The following is an 18,903-nucleotide window of genomic DNA, read 5'->3' on the forward strand; positions in this document are numbered from 1 at the left end:
CGGCGCGAGCGTCAGCACCGCGCGCGCCGCCGCGGCGACCGACTCCATGCGGTACACCTGCGCGCCCTCGACGCCCGCCACCGACTGCATGACACCGCCGCGCGGCCGGCCGCCCACCACCGTGGCCCGCACGCCGGCCTGCTTGATGAGCAGGTAGGCCATGAGCGTGCAGGTGCTGCCGCAGGTGCCGTCCGTCAGCAGCACCACGTCCTCGGGCGCGAAGACGGCCGGCGGCGGGTTGGAGCGGCTGCCCGTGCCCGTGAGGTTGAAGCTGCTGCTCGTGTCGTTGAGCGGCGTCTTTTGGTACGCGGAAAAGTAGTCGCCCTTGAGTGACACGGGCGCTAGTATGTCCTCGACCGTCGAGAAGTCGCGCCCGTCAGGCCCGTACACGGACTCGGGCACCAGGTTGCCCATGATCTCCGAGTTCTCGAGCACCGACAGCGCCGCGCGCTCGTTGGGCGACCTGTACACGTCGGTGGCGTTGGGCGTTTTGTCTAGCACCAGCGTGCCGACGCGCGCGATGTTGACCATAGAGTCGGTCAGCCCTATGTTGTTGGCCTGGAACATGGTGACGTTGGGGAACAGCTGCGCGAACTGGTCGTACCCCGCCACCACGTACCCGCCGCCGTTGCTCGACACGTTGATGACGAGCTTCTCCTTGCCCGCGTCCTTGCACTTGGCCAGGAAGCGCTCCACCGTCTGCTGGAAGTTGTCGAGGTAGTCGCCCTCGTACTCGCTATCGGCGCTGAAGGCGAGCACAGACAGGACCGCCACCTTGTCGTAGCCCGTGCCATTGAGGAAGTAGCCCGCCGTGATGTTGGCGCCGTCGTCGCGGACCACGGGGTACGGGTAGCCCTCGATGGTCGGCGCCGGCGGCGGGAGATCTTTCTTGATCTTTGGCGAGTTCTTGTCGCTCGGCTTGACGTACATGGTGGTCACCGACGGCTCGTCGGGCATGGCGGGCGACGGCTTATCGCTGGGCTCAAGTGCGACGTCGCTCATCTCGGCCAGGGACGCGTCGGGCGTGCACCAGCGCTGGTCGAAATCCTCGCCGTTGCGGATGCCCGTTAAGTTGATACCCGTGCGCAGGATGGCCATGTTCTCGCTCGTCTTGATGGTGCCGTCCTCGTAGGCCATCGTCGGGGTGGGCCCCGGGTAGGCCAGCGACGCCGCGATGACGGGCGATCCTGCGGGGTTCGAGTAGCTCCTCACGTACGAATTTTACTGCGAGTCCTGGTCCTGGTAGCTCGAGTACCTTAGGTTCAGCTTTTCTGTGTAGGTGATGGCGTCCTGCCCGTTGATTTTGATGATGGCCGGCGGCATCTTGAAGTTTGCCGGCGCGCCACCTTTCAAAGTTTCGTTATTCCACCTGGCTGTGCTGTTATTGGTGGCGTTCATAGCCGCGCGGATGGCCTCTGCCCGTCGAGGGAGTTAGTGACTAGACGCTGGAGCATTTCTCGCGTGTGCTTTGACCCACCTTCATGGTACAGCATAGGAGCCTCCTGGCCGTCCCGCGAGACCGAGACGATGCCGGCGGCCATGCCGTTCCTGAACGAGAAGGTTTTGAGGGCATCGGGCCGGTAGTAAAAGTGGCCATCATGAGCAGTGTAAAGCAACTCGACGATGGCCATCTGGAAGTCGAACTCGCTCGTGTACCTGCACTCCCACGCCATCCTGGCCCGGACCCGCGGGCTGGCTGGCCAAGGCCATCATGTTAGTCCTTTGAAGAATCTAGGAGTGAAACATGTTGGCACATACGAGCATCGGGGTTTGCTGCTATGTACTCCGCTGCAGCTGGCGCAATCTTTTCGCAAGGCTCCCCGCCCGCTGACGGTGCCGGGACTGCCGAGGCAGTGCCGAGCAGCAAACCCAGGGCCACGGCTGAGGACTTCATCTTGGACGTGGCGGCAGCACCGGTAGGTAAGATGCAACGGTCAATGTGACGCACGGGAGCGGACCCCTACATGTACTGGTGGCTGCTGGCCCCGAAGGACGGGAGACATGTCTGTTCAAAATGTGCCGCGCTCATATATAACTCTTAACATGCTGCTGCAGGCGACTCGGAGTTAGCTCCCCTTTACTATCGCCCTATTCTGCTATTTGGCCATGCCTTGGACGGGTATGTGGCTTCCAATGTGTGCGGCTTGGCTGCCTCGCATGCTTCTTCCCATCTTGCGTCGTGCTTATGGCAAGCACAAAGGGACGAAGGCTTCCTGAGAGCGGAATGGTTTCGATTGGAAAGGCGTCTGCCTCGCCGCCGCGGCAGGATATGGTAAAGGATGTGCCGTGTATCAGGGATTGGGCCGGGCGCGCTCTACCGGAAGCATGCCTCCTAGGAGCTAGCCGCGGCTGGCAACCTGCCGGAGCGTTTGTTTCCACCCCGTCGATGGTCCCAGGGCTCAACGGCGGGGCTGCATCCCGTTCTCGCACCATTGTTTCTATCTAGTGTCAAGGTTTGGAGCACTTATCTCGCAGCGAGCGGGAGCAACAGGCGGCCGGCGCACAAACCCCCCTAGTTGCAGCACCTGATGCAAGGGAACCGCGTCCTGCCATCAGGTTAGGTCCATGTCCGATGTTTCGAAACGGCTCGCAGGACTCTCCACCCCGGGTCGATCCGGCTACGACGGGTGCCGCGGCGCTGGAACTAGCCTTCGTTTAGGGGAACTGCTGCGATGCTTTCCATGCCAATCTAGAAACGTCGTTTGGCAACGTTTTTTGAGGAGGCTCGGGTGGATTTCCTTGGTGGGGCTTCCTTGTCGTGTCTTTTCTTTGTCTCATGCTTCGCTTGAAGAACCCAATGACGGTGGTTGTTCTAAATTGTCGAAGAAACTAGTCTCGTCAATTAATATGTACACGAAGCCGCAGACAGGCCGGTCCACCGTGGGTAATGGGGCAATTGGGGGATACATTACCACTGACGTCAATCCGCCCAGGCAGCCCCAGTTCCCCACAGAGCAGAGCGGGATGCGCACATGCGTGGGGGTGCGCCTTCTGTGTGATTCTAGCGTGTGTGCCACGACAAGAAGGTTCTCGTCTCCCCGCAACGGCAGGCGCGCACTCCTCAAAACTCGCTCGAGTCAAGGCTAACTGCGTGTGCTACATGGTCAATCAAATTGAACTCTATCGCGTCGTCCCGGCGCGCAACGACTCCTTTTAGAGCCAGGTAATTTCGAGGCCTTCAAATCCAATTTTGATCGGGCAGACATTCTGTGGTCTAGCCCAGCCAGGCCCAGACAATCCCCGCTCCGACGACGCTCTGCTGACTCTCTGCTAAGACAGCTAAGACAGCAGCCCACGCAGCCATGGCGTCACAGCCTCGAGGGCTATGGCAAAGCGTCAGGCCAAACGCCGACCCAAAAAAATATCGACTCGCGCTGGTCCCAACCCGCCTTCAGCCCAACCCAACCCACGCCACAGACTCCAGACGACCGCCGCCTAATGGCCTCGTTGCCGACTGGTGCGTAGCCCGAGAATACAGCCATGGCTCCCTCCCATGAGAGTCGTCCGCCCGAGCACAGCACCGGTGGCCGCCACGGCGAAAGCCCAGCCAGGCCGCGACAACCGTCCCGTCAGCCGTCCCGAGCACGAGAGGGCGGCAGCACCACCTACGGCTCCTCCAGGGGCGACACAGTGTTTACCGATGGCGATGCCAGCGCCGCCGCACCGAGCACATCTGCTGATGGACACGAGAGGAGGCCGTGGCTGAAGCGCGTGGCCGCGAGGCTGGATCTGGACATGCTAACCCTCAAGATGATGCTCAAGTACGTAACATTCCAGCCTTTGGCTGGCTACCCGTCCAATTTCCTGCGACGTAGCTGATACACCCCTAGAGGTTCCCTCCCGCCCATCATAGTCATCTCGATGCTGCAATCGCGTGCCGCCACCGCCTACTTCTCAAGCACCGGCTATGAGGTCTCCATAATCAGCGTCCTAGCTGTCGCCATCCTGCCCCGCGGGAAATACCTACAGACCTTGGTGCTCAACCTGACGGCTATAGCCACCGGCGCCGCGCTGGCCATGCTGGTGCTGTGGTGCGGCGTCCAGGCCCGTCTGCACACGTCGTCCCTGCCTCCCCAGCCGACGACAACGACGACCAGCGACACCACGACCGGTCCTCCGCGGCGGTTGCCCTACAACGGCTCGCAGTCGACGGTGTGCGCTCTCTGGCTCTTTCTGAGCATCTGGCTCGTCAACCTCGTGCGCGCCAAGGCGCCATCCTTCAACATACCCACCATCCTCTTTTCCATTTTGGTTGATATTGCCTGCATGAATGGCCCCAATCTCGGGTCCACCGCTGCCGCCTGGGCACTCGTCCGCCGCCTGTTAACCAGTATGCTCGTTGCCCTGGCCACCTCCACCTTTGTCTCGCTCTTCATCTTCCCTGTTTCGAGCCGCGGCGTTGTCGTCCGCCAACTCGGAGTTGGAGTGGGTCTGTTGCGCAAGGCAGTCCGTCTGCAGGGCGAGTACCTGCACGGGCTAGAGAACGTGGACATGTTTGCGCTGCGTACCGTCGAGACAAGCGTCGGGGGTGGGGTTGTACGTGCAGGCGGCGGGGTCTGCGATGCGACACAGTCAGAAACAGATGACGACGGAGGAGATGGAACCGAACAAAGACGACGGATGGGCCTGCGGCGGAGGAAAAGGAAGCCGAGGCGGAAGCTGAGAAAGGAACAGAAGAAAATGGAGGGTCCGGAGTCTGATAACATGGGAATGGAAAGGGAACATGAGGTTGCGCTTGACCTTAAGAGGACGGTGCTGCAGCTCAGGAGCCTTTCCGGAAAGCTCCAAAGCGATATTGGCTTCGCCAAGAACGAGGTGGGCTGGGGGAAGCTTAGCCCGCGTGACCTCGGTGAAGTCTTCAAATATTTCAGGGCCATCTTTATTCCAGTGTACGTTCCTGTCTCTGCTGACCGCCACCTGCGGCGTCGCCGTGGATGTTTCTGCTCGGGCATATTGCTTTGCTAACGAAGACGGTTAAAGTATGGGCATGGCTACCATCATGGACGTATTCCGTCGCACGGCCGAGCGGCGCGGCTGGATCACAGATGAGGACGAAGAGACCCCCTTGGAGGTCATAGAGGAAAAGTGGGAGGAGCGAAGACTCTGGAATGGCCTCATGAGGGAGCTTCACGAGCCGTTCGCCATCCTGTCCGAGGCTATCGACCAAGGCCTGGAGCATGCAGCGCTGCAGCTCGAGATCGTACGGCGACCTAGGGGGAGTAGGAAGCGGAATACCGCCGCTGCCGCCGCCGCCGCCGCAAAGACGGCCCCTTCGGCGAGCGCCGACGTTGAGGCGTGCGCAGAAAAGACTGCGCCAGGAGAATCCGAGTTCAGCAGGAATATCGAGGAGAAGTTGCAAAGATTCTACAAATGCAAAGGGGACACGATACGATACTGGGCGAAAGAGCGGGGTCTGTCTGCCGACTCCAACGGCAGCCGGGCTGGCACTGCAAACATGGACTTCCGGTGGCGGAGCCAGGGCCAGCTCTATGTCCTGCTGTACCTCGAGCAGTTGATGCAGGCCACGGGCGAGGCAGTCCACGATCTTGTCCAGTTCGCCGACGCCAAGGTGGCAGACGGCACCATGTCCTCAAAACGACTCCTGGTGCCTGGGCTGCACCAGATGCGCAAGTGGGCCTCAAGCGTGCTGGGCCGGAGAGGCGCGTCGCAAGACCCAACGGCCCAGGAGTCATCCGACGTGATGGATCAGGGCGGCATCATTGTGCACCTGGGGCCCGGCTTCGCGCAAAGGCGGGATCTCGAGCACTTGCCGCCCGAGTCGGCTTGGGAGCGACTCGGGGACGGCGTGAGGGCGCTCTCGGCGCTGCTCTCTTCCGAAGCGAGCGCCTACGGGATCCGGGTCGCGTGTGCCACCATGACGGTCGCCATTGTGGGCTTCGTAGAGACCACCCAGGTCTTTTTCCAGGAGCACCGCCTCGTCTGGGCCATGATTGTCATCGCCATGGGCATGACGCAGACGTCGGGCCAGTCCATCTTTGGCTTCCTGTGCCGTGTTGGAGGCACCGTCGTTGCAATGCTGTCATCCTTTGTCATCTGGTACATGGTTGGCGAGCAGCCTGCGGGGGTTATTGTCATGATGTGGTTCTTCACCTTTGTGGACTACTACTTCTTCCTCAAGTACCCTCGCTTTGTCCCGGCCACGATGCTTATTATCTTCACGCAGGTTCTGATCATCGGTTACGAGCTTCAGGTTGGAGTTATTGGAATCCGCGCTAGCGAGGCTCTCGGAACCATCTACTACCCAACCTACCTTCTAGCCCCATACAGGGTCGCCGTCGTGGCCGGCGGCTGCCTGGTTGCCTTCTTCTGGACCGTGTTCCCAAGCCCATTGACGGACCGGACGTGGCTACGGCGCGATCTCAGTGCAACGCTGTACCTCCTGGCCAACTACTTTAGCGCCATTTCGCAGACCATCCGCGTCCAGCTCGACGAAGAGGAGGCGCAAAAGCAGTGGAAGCAGCCGCAGCAGCAGCTGGAGGAGGAGACTGAGCAGCCCCCTCCACAGCTAGAGGTGGCATCTCCAGCTCACCATCTGGCAAAAGTTCGCCACAAGATTTTTGGCAAGCTCATGCTGCTGTTGCCTTCGCTTGAGTCGCACTCGAGCTGGCAGAGCTGGGAGCCCACCATTGGCGGGAGATTTCCTCGCGAGGTTTACGACGACATCCTTCTGCGCTCCAACCGGTACGTGCCTGGTGGTGCAAAAGTGCTGACGCTCGACGAAGGTGATTGAAAGCTAACCGCCGCTTCATGCAGTATCCTCAACTATCTGACTTTAATGTCATACACGGCCACGCGCTCCCCGCACTCGGGTCCATCCGCATCATCTCAGTCCTCGCTTGCCGACGAACGCTGGGTTCGTACGCTGCGAGCTGTGCTAAATGAAGTGCAGCCGGCGCACCACCAGATTGTGTCGACGCTGGCCTTGCTTTCCAATGCACTTCTCTCGGGCCAGTCGCTCCCACCCTTCATCCAAATGCCCTCTCTCTATGGCGTCCGCAACCCCAGGCTTCCTGGCGACAGGCTAGCGGGCGGCGGCGGGTGCTTGCACCACACACACCCTGGCCGCCCCTGTCCCTGGGCCTCGCCGTTCTCGTCTTCGTCTAGCGCCGCAGTGGCAGGGACCAATGACGATGGCGATGACGACGACGTCGGGGGCAACCTCGCTGACATGCTGGACCCACGCAACGTGGAGCAGCGAGGATACACCGAGTTCGCCGTCATGCAGGTCTGCAGCACGCTTGTCCGCGATGACCTGCAGGCGCTGGTACGCGCCGTCGAGCGCCTCGTCGGCGTCGTCGACTTTAGCTACCGGGTCGACACGGTCGCCGAGGATCCATTGAGGAGTACCGAGGCTGTGGACAAGCGTGGTGGCGGCAAGGGAAAGTCGACACAGGAGCAGCAACACCGACAGCAACAGCAAGAAAGCGGCAAACGGGGGATTAGGCGGAGGAGGAGGAGGGGCACTATGGTCTCAACGGCTGTCGACGACAGCGGCTCCTCGTCTTCGTCGGATATGGACAGCATTCAGCAGCGGTGGCCCTCGCGCACCCCGGCTGGTGCAGGCTAGGCTGCGGCTGTTTTGTGGCACCGCCGTGAAGCGAACCGGCGTGGCAGACTCTTCCTTCCTCAGCCAGGTAGATATGGCAGTTTGAGGGAAAATGCCCCGCTTTTCCCGCATGGATGGTAAACCGACGGCAAGCCTACTAGGGAAGGCACACCAAGTGCTGGGCTGCACAACCGCTGCGGACAGGGAGCTGCGAGTTGCGCGGCGTGATGTGACACCCGATTTTGAGCTCCCATCCTCCAGTCCGCAAACGGGTAATGGTCTGGGCTCGGGTACATCGAGTTTAACTCCGGACGCACCACCACCAGGGCCGTTGGGCGCTGCGTGTTGGGCTTGGCGCGCCCGGAGTTAGCGTGGCCATGCCACTGGGCCTCCGAGAGAACACACGATGGGGCGGGCGATATATCGGGCATGGCGTTCGGAGGCCCAAATTCGGGATGCTGGTAGTCCCCGTCTCCGGCATGGAGAACTTGGCTGGAGGCTCCGGAGTTAGCAGTCGTGAGGTATCGACGATTTGATGGGATGTAGGATGGTCTTGGCGACGACGGGGACCGACTATTTAGGAGAAGGGCAAGCTGCCGCTGCCCAACTCTCATGGCTATATAGCAACTCCAGCAGCAGCATCCCGACTCCTCCTCACGTCCCACCATTTCGAACAATGACGTTCCTTCGCATAATTGCCGGAAAGCCGGTAGGACCGACCGGGTACGGCCTCGTGGGTACAGACACCAACATGGCCCCTGTCACTAGATTCGGCGTTACGAATATGCTAACCCACACGCCACAGGCTTCCATATGCCCCCGCCGATGGACTTTGACGCTGCTGCTTCGGTGATGAAGGCTGCACTAGACCGTGGCGCCAACTTCTGGAACGGCGGCATCCATTACGGCACGCCTGACCGAGGCGTCGGCCGCCACAATTAGGCGGGCCGCAGCCATGCACCCCATTGCCGCTGTCGAGATGGAACTGAGCCTGTTCACGACTGAAGCGCTGGCGAACGGCGTCGTCGACGCATGCAGGGAGCGTAAGTGGCCGGCGGTTTCCTTCCCTTCGCGTCACATTGATGCGTTTTGACTGTGACTGACATGGCTGCAGTGGGGATTCCCATGGTTGCCTACAGCCCCCTCGGCAAGGGCTTCCTGCCAGGAAGCATGCGCTCCCTGGACGACCTTCCCAAGACGGACCTACGCCGCGTGTTCCCACGATTTCAGCCCGAGTGCTTCGCCCGGAACCTGAAGCTCGTCGAAGCCATCGGCCGCGTGGCCGAACGCAAAGGGTCGACGGCTGGGCAGGTTGCCATCGCCTGGGTGCGCCAGGTCGGCGCCCTCCCGCTGCCGGGGTCGACGAGAATAGAGGGAGTGAACGAGAACTGCAGGGAAATTCCCCTCGACGAGGGGGACCTTCGCGAGATCCAAGAGGTCGTGGACACCATGCCCGTGGCTGGGGACCGGTATCCGCCAGCCTACATGAAGCAATTGAACGTATAAAGGCGCCACGTGTCGAGCTGAAAGGTCTCGTGCGGCCTTGCGCCAGAGACGAATCGGTGGCATAGATTTGGCTACGAGACTAGGGAATAAAACCTGTTCGACTTCCTGGAGATTCCCGGTTTTCCAAGCGACTCTTCAAGTCGGGCTGCGCCTCAAGCAGAACCTGCCTGATGTCGGCCCATGTTTTGTCCATAAAAGCGCCGTCCCGCGCCAAGTCGCCAACACTTGGAAAGAAGAAAGACTTGTTAGTTAGGTCTAAGGACCCACGACTTCTGACAGGGGCCAAACTCACGGATACAGCAGATCGTGGTGCCAGAACCGGCCATGGCTTTCGGGGCCAAGCACTGTTGCGCCGACCAGCGTCCGGGCTCCCTCCTCAGCCGAGCGGGCAAAGAGAGCTTGGAAGACAGCCGTGACGGCCTTCTGGATCAAGGGGAATTCGCGGCCGAGATCGGTCTTGCAAAGGTACGGACAGCAGGAGTTGACGACGATGCGCGGCCGGCGGGACGCGTCGACGCCTTCGGCCGCAGGGCTCCGCGCGATTGCTCGCATAGCCGCCATGGCTAGAAGTTTGACCATGCCGTAGTGCTTGCGCGCGTCGAATGTCGCCTCGTCGTTGGCCGCCTGCAGCAGGCTGCCGCCGGACCCGGCCAGCCACTCGCGCTCGACGTCGGCGTGCGCGATGCTATTGACAAAGGTCAGATGCGGTTGCCCGCCGCTGTCTGCTGCGGCCTGCAGCAGCGGCAGGACGAGCACGGCCAGCAGCGCCGACCCCAGCACGTTGACCTGCACCGCCGCCTCCCAGCCCGCGCTGCCGAGGCCGAATTTCGGGCTGGCCAGGCCGGCGTTCAGCAGCGCGACGTCCAGCCGGGGCGCCACGTCGGCGAGGCGGGCGGCGAACCCGCGCACCGAGTCGAGCGAGGCCAGGTCGACCGTCGCGACCACGATGGAGGCGGCGGGCATGCCAGTGCGCGCCGAAATGTCTTGCGCTGCCGCTTCGCCCTTGGCCGCGGACCGCACGCCAAGGATAAGGCGGGAGGCGTCCTTGGCGGCGTAGCTCAGGGCGGCTGCGAAGCCAAGCCCGGTGTTGGCGCCCGTCACGAGAATCGTCTTGCCCGCGAAGGAGACGGCTGGGTCGGCGGGTGGGTTGTTGACGGCCCAGCGCAGCTTGGCCAGGTCGCCTTTGATGCTGAGCGGTGGTTGGTCCTCGCTTGCCTGGCGGGCGACGAGGGTGTTGGGACTGACAGGGGCGGGCATTGTGGGAGGCTGGAGGTCGATCAGGGAGACTAGCCTGATTCTTTGCAAGGGATGCGGTGGGAATGGGAAAGGATTGCGATGGCGTGTTGCTGGAAGGAGGAGGCATTCCAGAGCTATATACATCACTTTACGTTCCTTCCTTGATCTTCCTCTGGGTTACGCGGGAGATGTTGGGGCTCCCTCGTTGCGGAATTCCAGTTTGTGATTCAAGGGCTGGACTGGGCGGGCGAGATTGACGCCATCCATTCCTGGCGGAGTTCCGCCATCATTCGTTACCACAAGCCACGTCGCGACGGCGACAAAGAATGCATCCATGCAATCGACGAGCGTGTCACAGCGAAAAAACAGCTTCCTGATCCATTCACGCCTGGGTGGGAGTATTCATCTCTGGTCCGCGATCGGGCGACCCGCTACAGTTTTCGTCAAGGGCCAAGCGCACGTCGAGGTACCTTCGCGACGCGGTAGGGCCAGCTGTATATACAAATGTAGACGCGCTCGTATTATCATCCCAGGCTGGAATGTCAAGGAGAAACGGGACCCCTGGGTCTCTGCCTCAGCAGGAGGACGGGCGTCATAGCGCTAGCTGAACGATTCCAGCTGGCAACCGCTGCGTGATAATGGAACGATCAACGCCTAGCCAACCGCTTAGCCTTCCCTGGGAGCGGGAAAGGAAACCCGATGGGGCTTAAACCGTGGCCGGCAGTTCGCAGATGGCCATTCAGCTCAGGGGTAGCGTGCGCCACGAGGCATTCCGTTCGGGAAATGATTGCTGAAGGGTCTTTCAGCTCGCACCAGCCGCAGCCTCCAGATGGCTGAGACAGGGCGCGCCAGATTGATTGGAAAGGAGATAAAAGGGCCAAGAAACGCGGCGGCCGGGGACACATCTTGGCTCGACAAAGTTGTCCACGCTTCCAAGCGATTCGCACATTCCCTCCCTGCCCACACAGCTACATCCCAACGACAGCGACGGCAGCGACGTCGAGCTTGTGGCTATGGCCAACTCCAAGAAGTCCGACGATGTTCTCGACGAAAAGTCGTCCGCCTGGACGCAAGAGGTGGTGACGCCCGGGAAGCTGTCCAAGGCTGTCGCTGTTGTCCTTTTTATCCTCCCCTCCTTTTTCTCCAAGCCGTTCCAGCGGTTTGTTCTTCGGTCCAAATCGGGCGTCGAGCCCCAGCCTTCTCTAAACGCGACATCCTACCTCGATGGCCTGCGTGGCATGGCGGCCCTGATCGTCTACATGTTCCATTACAGCTATCGCTGGTATGGCAGGCTGGGACACGGCTGGGGATCGGACGAGGCCGACCACTGGTTCCTCCAGCTGCCCATTATTCGAGTCATCCATTCCGGCCGCGCCAGCGTCACCACCTTCTTTGTCATTTCTGGATTTGTCCTCACCGTGAGGCCCCTCACCCTCCTCCACCGTGGCCAGCCCGACCGCTTGTTCGACGCTCTTGGCGGCGCCCTGTTCCGTCGTCCCTTCCGACTCTTCCTACCCATCACCGCCTCGACGGCAATCATCGCCACGCTCTGCCAGCTCAACGTTTTCAACCGCTACGCTGCTCCTCCCACTCACGCCAACACTCCAGGCCAGCAATTCCAGCATTGGATACGGAGCTTGGTGGATCTGTGGAATCCCTTCGGAGCCATCAACGGGCGTAAAACCCGCTACGGCAACCCTTACGAGTAGGTGGTGCTATTATGCCATCAATACTGGCCTCTCCCTTCTCCTCCTTGCGTCGCTCGACTGCATCCCTTTGGATAATGCTGACGCCAAAGCTGCAGTGGAAATCTGTGGACCATCCCGGTCGAGTTCAAGGGATCTGTCCTTGTCTTCCTGCTCCTGCTGGCCCTCCTCAGGGCCCGTTGCTGGATCCGACTAATGGTTGTTGCCACTTCCACTTGTTGGCTCATCCACCGAGAAGACTTCGACATGGCGCTGTTTACCGGCGGTCTCTTCCTCGCGGAGCTGTCCATCATCCTTCCCCCTGCCAGGGCACGGGCAGCCCCCACCGGCCGCTGGGGACGCCTCCTTGCCCTCGTAACCCGGCGCGAGAAGAACGCCCGGCTTATGCACCTACTGAGACACGCCGCGACTATTGCCTGCTTCCTCGTCAGCTTGTGGCTGACCGGCTACCCGCAGGACAACGGGCAAAAGTCGCCGTGGTATCAGACACTGTCCAAGATCACACCGACGGTTTTCGCGACAAATGAGGAGTCAAAACAGTTCTTCTGGTTGGGGTGCGGCTCGCTGCTCCTTTTCGCCTCTCTCATGTACTCGCCGCCGCTGCGCATGGCGACGGCCAGTGATGGCATGAGCCGGGACAGCGACCCGTACTCGCCTCAGGCCACCTCGCTGCTCGGCCAGTCGCCTGTCTCAAACGAAGACCAGGGGTTCAATCCTGCCGCCCAGCCTTTGCTCCAGCGTCCCTTCACGACCCGCTTTGTCCAATATCTCGGCCGGCATTCGTACTCGCTCTACCTCGCACACGACAGCGTCAACCACGTTGTGTGCAACAGCTACCTTAGGCCGGCGAATGCTGCCTTTGCGCAAGCAGAGGCTGCCCACAAGCAACTGGTAGCCGAGGGGAACCGGATAGTCGAGGCAGCCGCCCTAATGGAGGCGGCACAGTGGGCCTATTGGCGCACATTCCTGCTCGCCACCTTCATGAACACTTTGGTCTTGTTTTGTGTCAGCGATCTTTTCACACGGGCTGTGGATGTTAACTGCGTGAAGATGGCACGACGATTTCAGCGATGGGCGTGGGGCAGGTCATGAAAGGGAGCCACACTGTGGCATGTATTATTAGTGCACTCAGTCGTCCGCTTTTCTCTTATCTTCTTTTCTATCTTCTTTCCGTCTCGTTTCTGCCCTGGAAGGCGATCCCCAACACGATGAGATGTGGACTTTTGCCATGGAGCATGTTCCAGGCGTATGGAACTACATGCTGAGCAACTTAGCTCTGTTCAGGTTACCCCGAGGCCTTTTGCATTTTTTTCTGCTGTATTAAGTAACCCTGTTCATTTTTTGTAGTTGATCACCCAGGCCCTGTGATTTGCTTGGAAATATGCAGGCTAAAAGGAGTTACAAGTTCCTTCCGTGTCCTTGGCTAAACAGTTTGGTTCCGGATGACTCGTGTACCGTTTTTAGCGCCGCATTTCTTTTTAACTACCAAATCCGGTTGGCCACGAGCACGTGGGTCGAAAGCGTCTCGGGTCCTGAGCCGGCAGTTCACCATCACTAGCTAGTGGGCCTTGTGGGCAAAATAAGAGGCTCTTCAGGAACATCATGCCATCTTTCCTGCTCGGATCCGAATGTGTGCAAAGGCCGAAGCAGCTCGGCCAGAATTGCCAATACCGGAAAGTGCTGGCACACCAACTACATCTCCATGTAGGCTCACTTCAGTCTCGGGATAACTGTGGAATCTGTCGGCCAAAAATCCGCTTCTGGCCTGCCAAACCTGTGGATTGGAACTAGTGGTCTGCTTTTAGATCCGCTTGCAGTCATTATCGAAAAGTCCTTGGCAACATGTCGTAATGCTCCGAAGTGGTTCACGAAGCTGTCTTCAAGCAGTTAGGAACGATGGCAAAACATCAAAGCATTTTGCAATAAAGGAAGCACTCATCTCCGCTGCAAGGGCTAGAATTCTCAATGTCACAGCTCGTCTCTTATTTCCTGTTCAGCCACACTCACCTCCCTTCCCGAGGGTTTGCGCAATTTTCACCAACTCAAACATGCCACCCTCCTTCTAGGTCCCCTCACGTTCACGCCCGGCACAGCTCGGACTGGACTTTAGCCTTCTCCACAAAGGGCAGGAAGCCGTTTCTGCCCCCTTTTCTCTTCCTCTCAGTCGCCCTCCTGACTCGCCTTCGTTCAGCCAGGGGCCCTGCCTTGCACTTGCCTCATCATCTATCCCCCCTGACGCTAAGCGCCTTGTCGCTGTGATCGGTGTCGGCTACGTCGGAACGCACCTTGTTAGCAACTTCTCCAGCTGCTGGGACATTTGCGGCCTTGACCTTTCACAGGGCAGGGTTGCCCAACTCAGCAACTCGGCCGAGTTCCGCCAAAACCCCAGGGTCTGCTTTTCATCCTTCCCCGCGGATCTGGCAGACGACACCCACTACCTCATCTCCGTCCCCAACTCTTTCGCGTGCCGACAAGACGGTGGACACGTTTCATTTGAGGAGCGCCATCAAGACCGTGTTTCTCTATGCCCGCACTGCGGCCACAGTGGTCATCGAAAGCTCGGTGGCTGTTGGCATGACGAGAGAGTTGCTCGGACCGTTGGCCAAAGCTCGTGGCTGCTTCGCAGGAATGTCGCCAGAGGTGAGCAGTCCAAATCAAGTCAGGTTCCAGTTCAAAGATCTACCCTAATCATGGTTGACTGCCATTACCCAGCGCGTCGACCCTGGCAGGGTTGAGCCTCCAGCCCGCCTCATTCCCAAGGTCATCTCGGGCCTGGATGACATTTGCCCGGGGTCCTTGGCTGCAATCACCAGAATCTACGGCCCCGTCTTCAACACTCTCGTCCCCGTGTCGCGCCCCGAGGTGGCCGAGTTTACCAAGTTGTATGAGAACCGCCAACGCATGATCAACATCGCCTACGCCAACGAGATGGCCGACGCCTGCGCCGGCCTCAGTATCGATCCCTACGAAGTGTGCGCCGCGGCCAGCTCCAAACCTTTCGGCTACATGAACTACAACCCAGGGCTGGGCGTGGGTGGCCACTGCATCCCCGTCAACCCCTGGTACCTACTCGCATCCGGGTGCGAGATGTCGCTCCTAAGGCAGGCCTCGGAAGCCATGAGCCGTCGCCCCGTCGACGCTGCCAGGGCGTACGCCAAGTATCTTCGAGACAGTGAAGCTTTCGGTGCTGCCCAAGTTCTTGTCGTAGGCATGGGCTTCAAACACGGCCAGAGCACATTAAGCTACTCTCCGGGTCTTGAGCTTGCCAGGGAGCTTCAACGCATTGGAAACAAGGAAGCAGAAAGCAGGTCGATCCGAGTCGTGTTTGCGGACCCCCTTGTAACGCAGGCTGCCATTCCAAGCATCGAAAAGCTCGCTGACGAGGGCTGGAATGTAAGGCTGGCGGAAACCCAAAGGACCCATTTGGGTAATGGGTCTTTGGGTTTGGGTTTATTTGGGTAATGGGTCCAAAATCTGGGTAATTTTTGGGTCGGTCTTTTAGGTTTTTGGGTCCAAGCCGGACCCAAAACCCATGGGTTTAAACGGGGACCCGTTTGTGGGTTTTCGCCAGCCTTACTGGAATGCAGAGTTTCTCCGGCAGTTTGATCTTATCGTTGTATCCATGCGTTAACACGGCCTTAACTACAGCGAGCTGGAACGTGTTGGGAGTGCTTGCGTCGAATGGTGGTGTCGATAATGCATTTGGAGGAAGTTTCTTTGCGTTTAGTTGTTTTATTTTTGTTCCCCTGGCGGTGATGGTAGTTCCGGATAGTGTAAAAGCTACAAGAATCGATGGCCTTGTCTTACCTAACCTTAAACGCCACAACAGCGGCGCCACCACGGGCGTTTGTGTTTAAATAGTTAGCCTCTACTTTAATCCAAAACCTACAGCGGTGTGCATTCCCGCCACACATTCCTGTTTGCCTCTGGCCACATGGGAAGTTGCCGCCATCGACTTTGTATCCACATCCCTAGATTTACATCACATGGTTTGAACGCCCTGCGGGACTAAATACTTCAATTCTCATAATGGCGCACTAGCGGTTTGCTGGGCTTTCAGTACTGAATATGCCCTTGCTACCGGCCCAGTTGCAAGCGTATTTTGCCACCCTGTTGGCCCGGTTGAACTGCCGTCCTTCTTTGCCGGTACTTTTACTGTTTAAGACATTTATGTTTGCCGTGCAGCGATACTGGTGGACTTGTTTTCAGTCCCCATTCGGCCGAGCAAACATGTGGGCCGCTCCTGACTGAACCTTAAGACAGAACTAACTGTTAAGGTTGTTTCAAGCCAACAGTTCGTGTGGTATCTGGATGCTTGAAGCCGGAACTGTAGCAGCGGGAAATTCCATAATGTGAGGAAACCTGTTCCAGCCATTTGTCATGGCAGCTATACTGCTCGGTCTCGATCACTTAGCAAGGGGAAACATCATGCTCCTTGGCAGGAGTAAATTTATGCACAAAAACAACTGGCTGTTCCCCCTCGTTTTGTTGCTCGGAGTTTGGCAACGATATATCTTTTGTAATCAAACCCTTCCCCGTCACGGTCTCGCCCGTTATCATGTTACCATCAAAGAAGTCAGCCCGGAGCTTCGTCCCCCGCTGCCCAACTCCAGGCCCTTCACACAACCCTAAGGTTAGCGCGCTGCCTGAGCCCTCGCTGCCACCAACACCAACGAGTCCGGCATCCTCAAGGCGCTCCGTCAGTCGCCAGCTAAGCCGAACGACAACCGGCAGCCACAACAAGCGAATATCGTCCATCTCCTCTCTCCCTGCTTCGCCTACTGCCTCTCGGCGAAACGTTAGCTTCCCTGGGCCTAGCCAGGCACCTGCTTCGCTTTCGAACGGCACCGTTGTGACTCTGGCTCCTGGTGAGCTATAGCCGGCCAAGCGGCGAGGTTAGGCCGCAGAAGGGGCTTCTGGCAGGCCATCGGGGGTATGCAGTGTCCGGCCTCTCACCATGATGTAATAAAAAACGCCTCCTCTAATATGTCTTTCTTTCCAGCGTCCCGCACAGTTCCACACTCGACAAGTCCCCTCCTTCTTAACCACGCGGTCGAACTGAGTATCAGCCAGGAGGAGGCCAAGCCGCCTTGGGACTCGGAGCTGGAGCTGCGCCGGACGTCCAGAGTGCTGTTGCGCCTCCAGAAATATAGCCTCCTGCTCGCCTTCTTTGTTATTAACGGCCTCGGCATCTGGGGCGTGGTACTATTGCACGAGCATTGGTACATCTTACTTCCATTCTTGGCCGCCAACACCTTTGCCCAGGTCATTTTCGCCTTATGCATCGTGGTGTCGGCCTGCTACACCAAACTCGGACGGCTTGTCGGCTAGAAGCAGGATGCCATGCCAGCAGCCCGAGAAAGCTTCGTCATGGTCCTCCCCTGCTACAACGAGGACAGTACAGAGATCGAGACGAGCCTGGAATCTCTCGTTGACTAGAAGAAAATCGACTAGCACCCGCGACTCATCATGATCATTGTCGACGGCAATGCCAAGGCGCCGGGCGAGACTGTCTCCACGCAGGGCTTTATTCTCAACGACATGTTTGCTGGGGATGAGCGCCAGGACTTCGCAAATGGCTACTCCGCCCGGGACGGCTTCTCCATGCCCAATACCATCCAGCATGGCTTTTACCAAGGCTTGCCCTACGTCGTCATCGGCAAAAAGTACAACCAAGGCAAGCGCGACAGCCTCTGCTTTGTGCGGTCGTTTCTGTACCACTACACCAGCAGATCCGAGTCCGTGGACACAATGTTCAACCAGGAGGTGTTCAACTACCTCGGGTCCATCCTAACGGATCACGGCCTGCACCACGTCGACTACCTGTGCGACATGGATGGGGACACCATGTTTAACGAAGACTGCATCTTCGAAATGATCAAGGAAATGCGCCGCGGAGGGCCCAACGTCGTCGGCGTATGTGGCGCGGTGCTGGTCAAGTTTGACGAGAAGCCGTGGGGCTGGTGGTAGGTTGCCGTCCCTTCCCCACCAGGGGCAATCTTGGCTTGCTAACCGGAGATTGAGCAGGAACCTGATGCAAAACACGGAGTACAACCTAACCCAAGGGCTACGACGGGAGTTCCAGTCTCGCGTGAGCGGCAAAGTCAACTGCCTACCTGGTAAGACCCAGTCACTCCCGGAGCAGCGGATCATTAGGAGCCGAACTGTTTGGCAGCCGCTAACAAAACTCCTAGGATGTTGTCGGCTCATCCGCGTACAAGAGGCCACGTTTGGCGACGACGTCCTCCGACAAAGATTCGGGCACGTGCCCAAGCCCAACAACACGATTACCCAGCACATCATGGGCGTCTACTCCGAGGACTCGATCCACGCCTCCATCATCTTTTCCCGGCATCCCCAGTCGCAAACGCGGCAGGCGCTGAAGGCTCGGGCTTACACAACGGCGCCCCAGTCGTGGCCCGTGTTCTTGTCGCAGCGCAAGCGATGGGCCATTGGCAGCAAGTCGAACGAGTTCGTCATGGTGTTCCGGCCGGGGATTATTTGGATTGAGCGCGTGTGCTCATTCATCACGGTAATAACGTGGTGGATCGGCCCGTTTGTCGTCGCGGCCATGATTAACTTTGGCGTCGCTCTGGTTAGACAGGGCAAATGGCTGTTCGAAAACAAGCTCATGGTTGGCCTCATGTCCGTGTTGGCGTTTCGATACGTGAGTTATCCATCCCATCGTCAGGGAGGCAGGCGCTGACACGACCCGACGACCCAGTTCTACTCATTCATGATCATTACCTGGTTCCCACACACGTGGATAGCAAGGCTCCGGTTCCTCGTCGGCTTCTTTATGTACCTGGTTTTGTTCCTGTAAATGAAAAAGGTGAAAAAGGTGAAAAAGGTGAAAAAGGTGAAAAAGGTGAAAAATAAATAATAAAT

The 18,903-nt window shown here is 58.9% G+C and overlaps 7 protein-coding genes across 7 annotated transcripts in view; 5 read left to right on the forward strand and 2 right to left on the reverse strand.

Moving 5' to 3' along the window:
- Positions 1–2,840, reverse strand: part of GGTG_08993 (peptidase S41 family protein) — a 4,029-nt gene extending 1,189 nt beyond the window's left edge. Inside the window, exons 1-3 of the mRNA XM_009226835.1 lie at positions 1,759–2,840; positions 1,478–1,696; positions 44–1,187 (exon numbers count right to left, since the gene is read on the reverse strand). Of these exons, the coding sequence (XP_009225099.1) occupies positions 44–1,187; positions 1,478–1,696; positions 1,759–1,894 (1,499 nt within the window). The 5' untranslated portion in view covers positions 1,895–2,840. The remainder of the gene's footprint in view (positions 1–43; positions 1,188–1,477; positions 1,697–1,758) is intronic.
- Positions 2,841–3,480: 640 nt separating this feature from the next.
- On the forward strand, positions 3,481–7,588 carry GGTG_08994 (hypothetical protein; the record flags this gene model as incomplete). The annotated part of the gene is made up of 4 exons (XM_009226836.1): positions 3,481–3,761; positions 3,831–4,889; positions 4,981–6,702; positions 6,775–7,588. 4 exons carry the CDS (start codon positions 3,481–3,483, stop codon positions 7,586–7,588), a joined length of 3,876 nt encoding a protein of 1,291 aa, XP_009225100.1.
- Positions 7,589–8,243: 655 nt separating this feature from the next.
- GGTG_08995 (hypothetical protein) lies at positions 8,244–9,073 on the forward strand (the record flags this gene model as incomplete). Its single annotated transcript, XM_009226837.1, has 3 exons — positions 8,244–8,276; positions 8,436–8,610; positions 8,682–9,073. The coding sequence occupies 3 exons, from the start codon at positions 8,244–8,246 to the stop codon at positions 9,071–9,073; spliced, it is 600 nt and encodes a 199-aa protein (XP_009225101.1).
- A 288-nt stretch (positions 9,074–9,361) lies between these two features.
- On the reverse strand, positions 9,362–10,330 carry GGTG_08996 (hypothetical protein; the record flags this gene model as incomplete). Its single annotated transcript, XM_009226838.1, has 1 exon — positions 9,362–10,330. One exon carries the CDS (start codon positions 10,328–10,330, stop codon positions 9,362–9,364), a length of 969 nt encoding a protein of 322 aa, XP_009225102.1.
- A 992-nt stretch (positions 10,331–11,322) lies between these two features.
- GGTG_08997 (hypothetical protein) lies at positions 11,323–13,708 on the forward strand (the record flags this gene model as incomplete). Its single annotated transcript, XM_009226839.1, has 2 exons — positions 11,323–12,014; positions 12,114–13,708. 2 exons carry the CDS (start codon positions 11,323–11,325, stop codon positions 13,105–13,107), a joined length of 1,686 nt encoding a protein of 561 aa, XP_009225103.1. The 3' UTR covers positions 13,108–13,708.
- Positions 13,709–14,643: 935 nt separating this feature from the next.
- GGTG_08998 (hypothetical protein) lies at positions 14,644–15,965 on the forward strand (the record flags this gene model as incomplete). The annotated part of the gene is made up of 4 exons (XM_009226840.1): positions 14,644–14,655; positions 14,728–15,408; positions 15,664–15,683; positions 15,845–15,965. The coding sequence occupies 4 exons, from the start codon at positions 14,644–14,646 to the stop codon at positions 15,870–15,872; spliced, it is 741 nt and encodes a 246-aa protein (XP_009225104.1). The 3' UTR covers positions 15,873–15,965.
- A 580-nt stretch (positions 15,966–16,545) lies between these two features.
- GGTG_08999 (hypothetical protein) lies at positions 16,546–18,838 on the forward strand (the record flags this gene model as incomplete). The annotated part of the gene is made up of 6 exons (XM_009226841.1): positions 16,546–16,883; positions 17,030–17,217; positions 17,470–17,981; positions 18,043–18,134; positions 18,210–18,682; positions 18,740–18,838. The coding sequence occupies exons 1-6, from the start codon at positions 16,574–16,576 to the stop codon at positions 18,836–18,838; spliced, it is 1,674 nt and encodes a 557-aa protein (XP_009225105.1). The 5' UTR covers positions 16,546–16,573.
- Positions 18,839–18,903: the final 65 nt, after the last annotated feature.

The sequence above is a fragment of the Gaeumannomyces tritici genome (genome assembly GCF_000145635.1).
Source record: "Gaeumannomyces tritici R3-111a-1 unplaced genomic scaffold supercont2.5, whole genome shotgun sequence".
NCBI classification, from domain to species: domain Eukaryota; kingdom Fungi; phylum Ascomycota; class Sordariomycetes; order Magnaporthales; family Magnaporthaceae; genus Gaeumannomyces; species Gaeumannomyces tritici.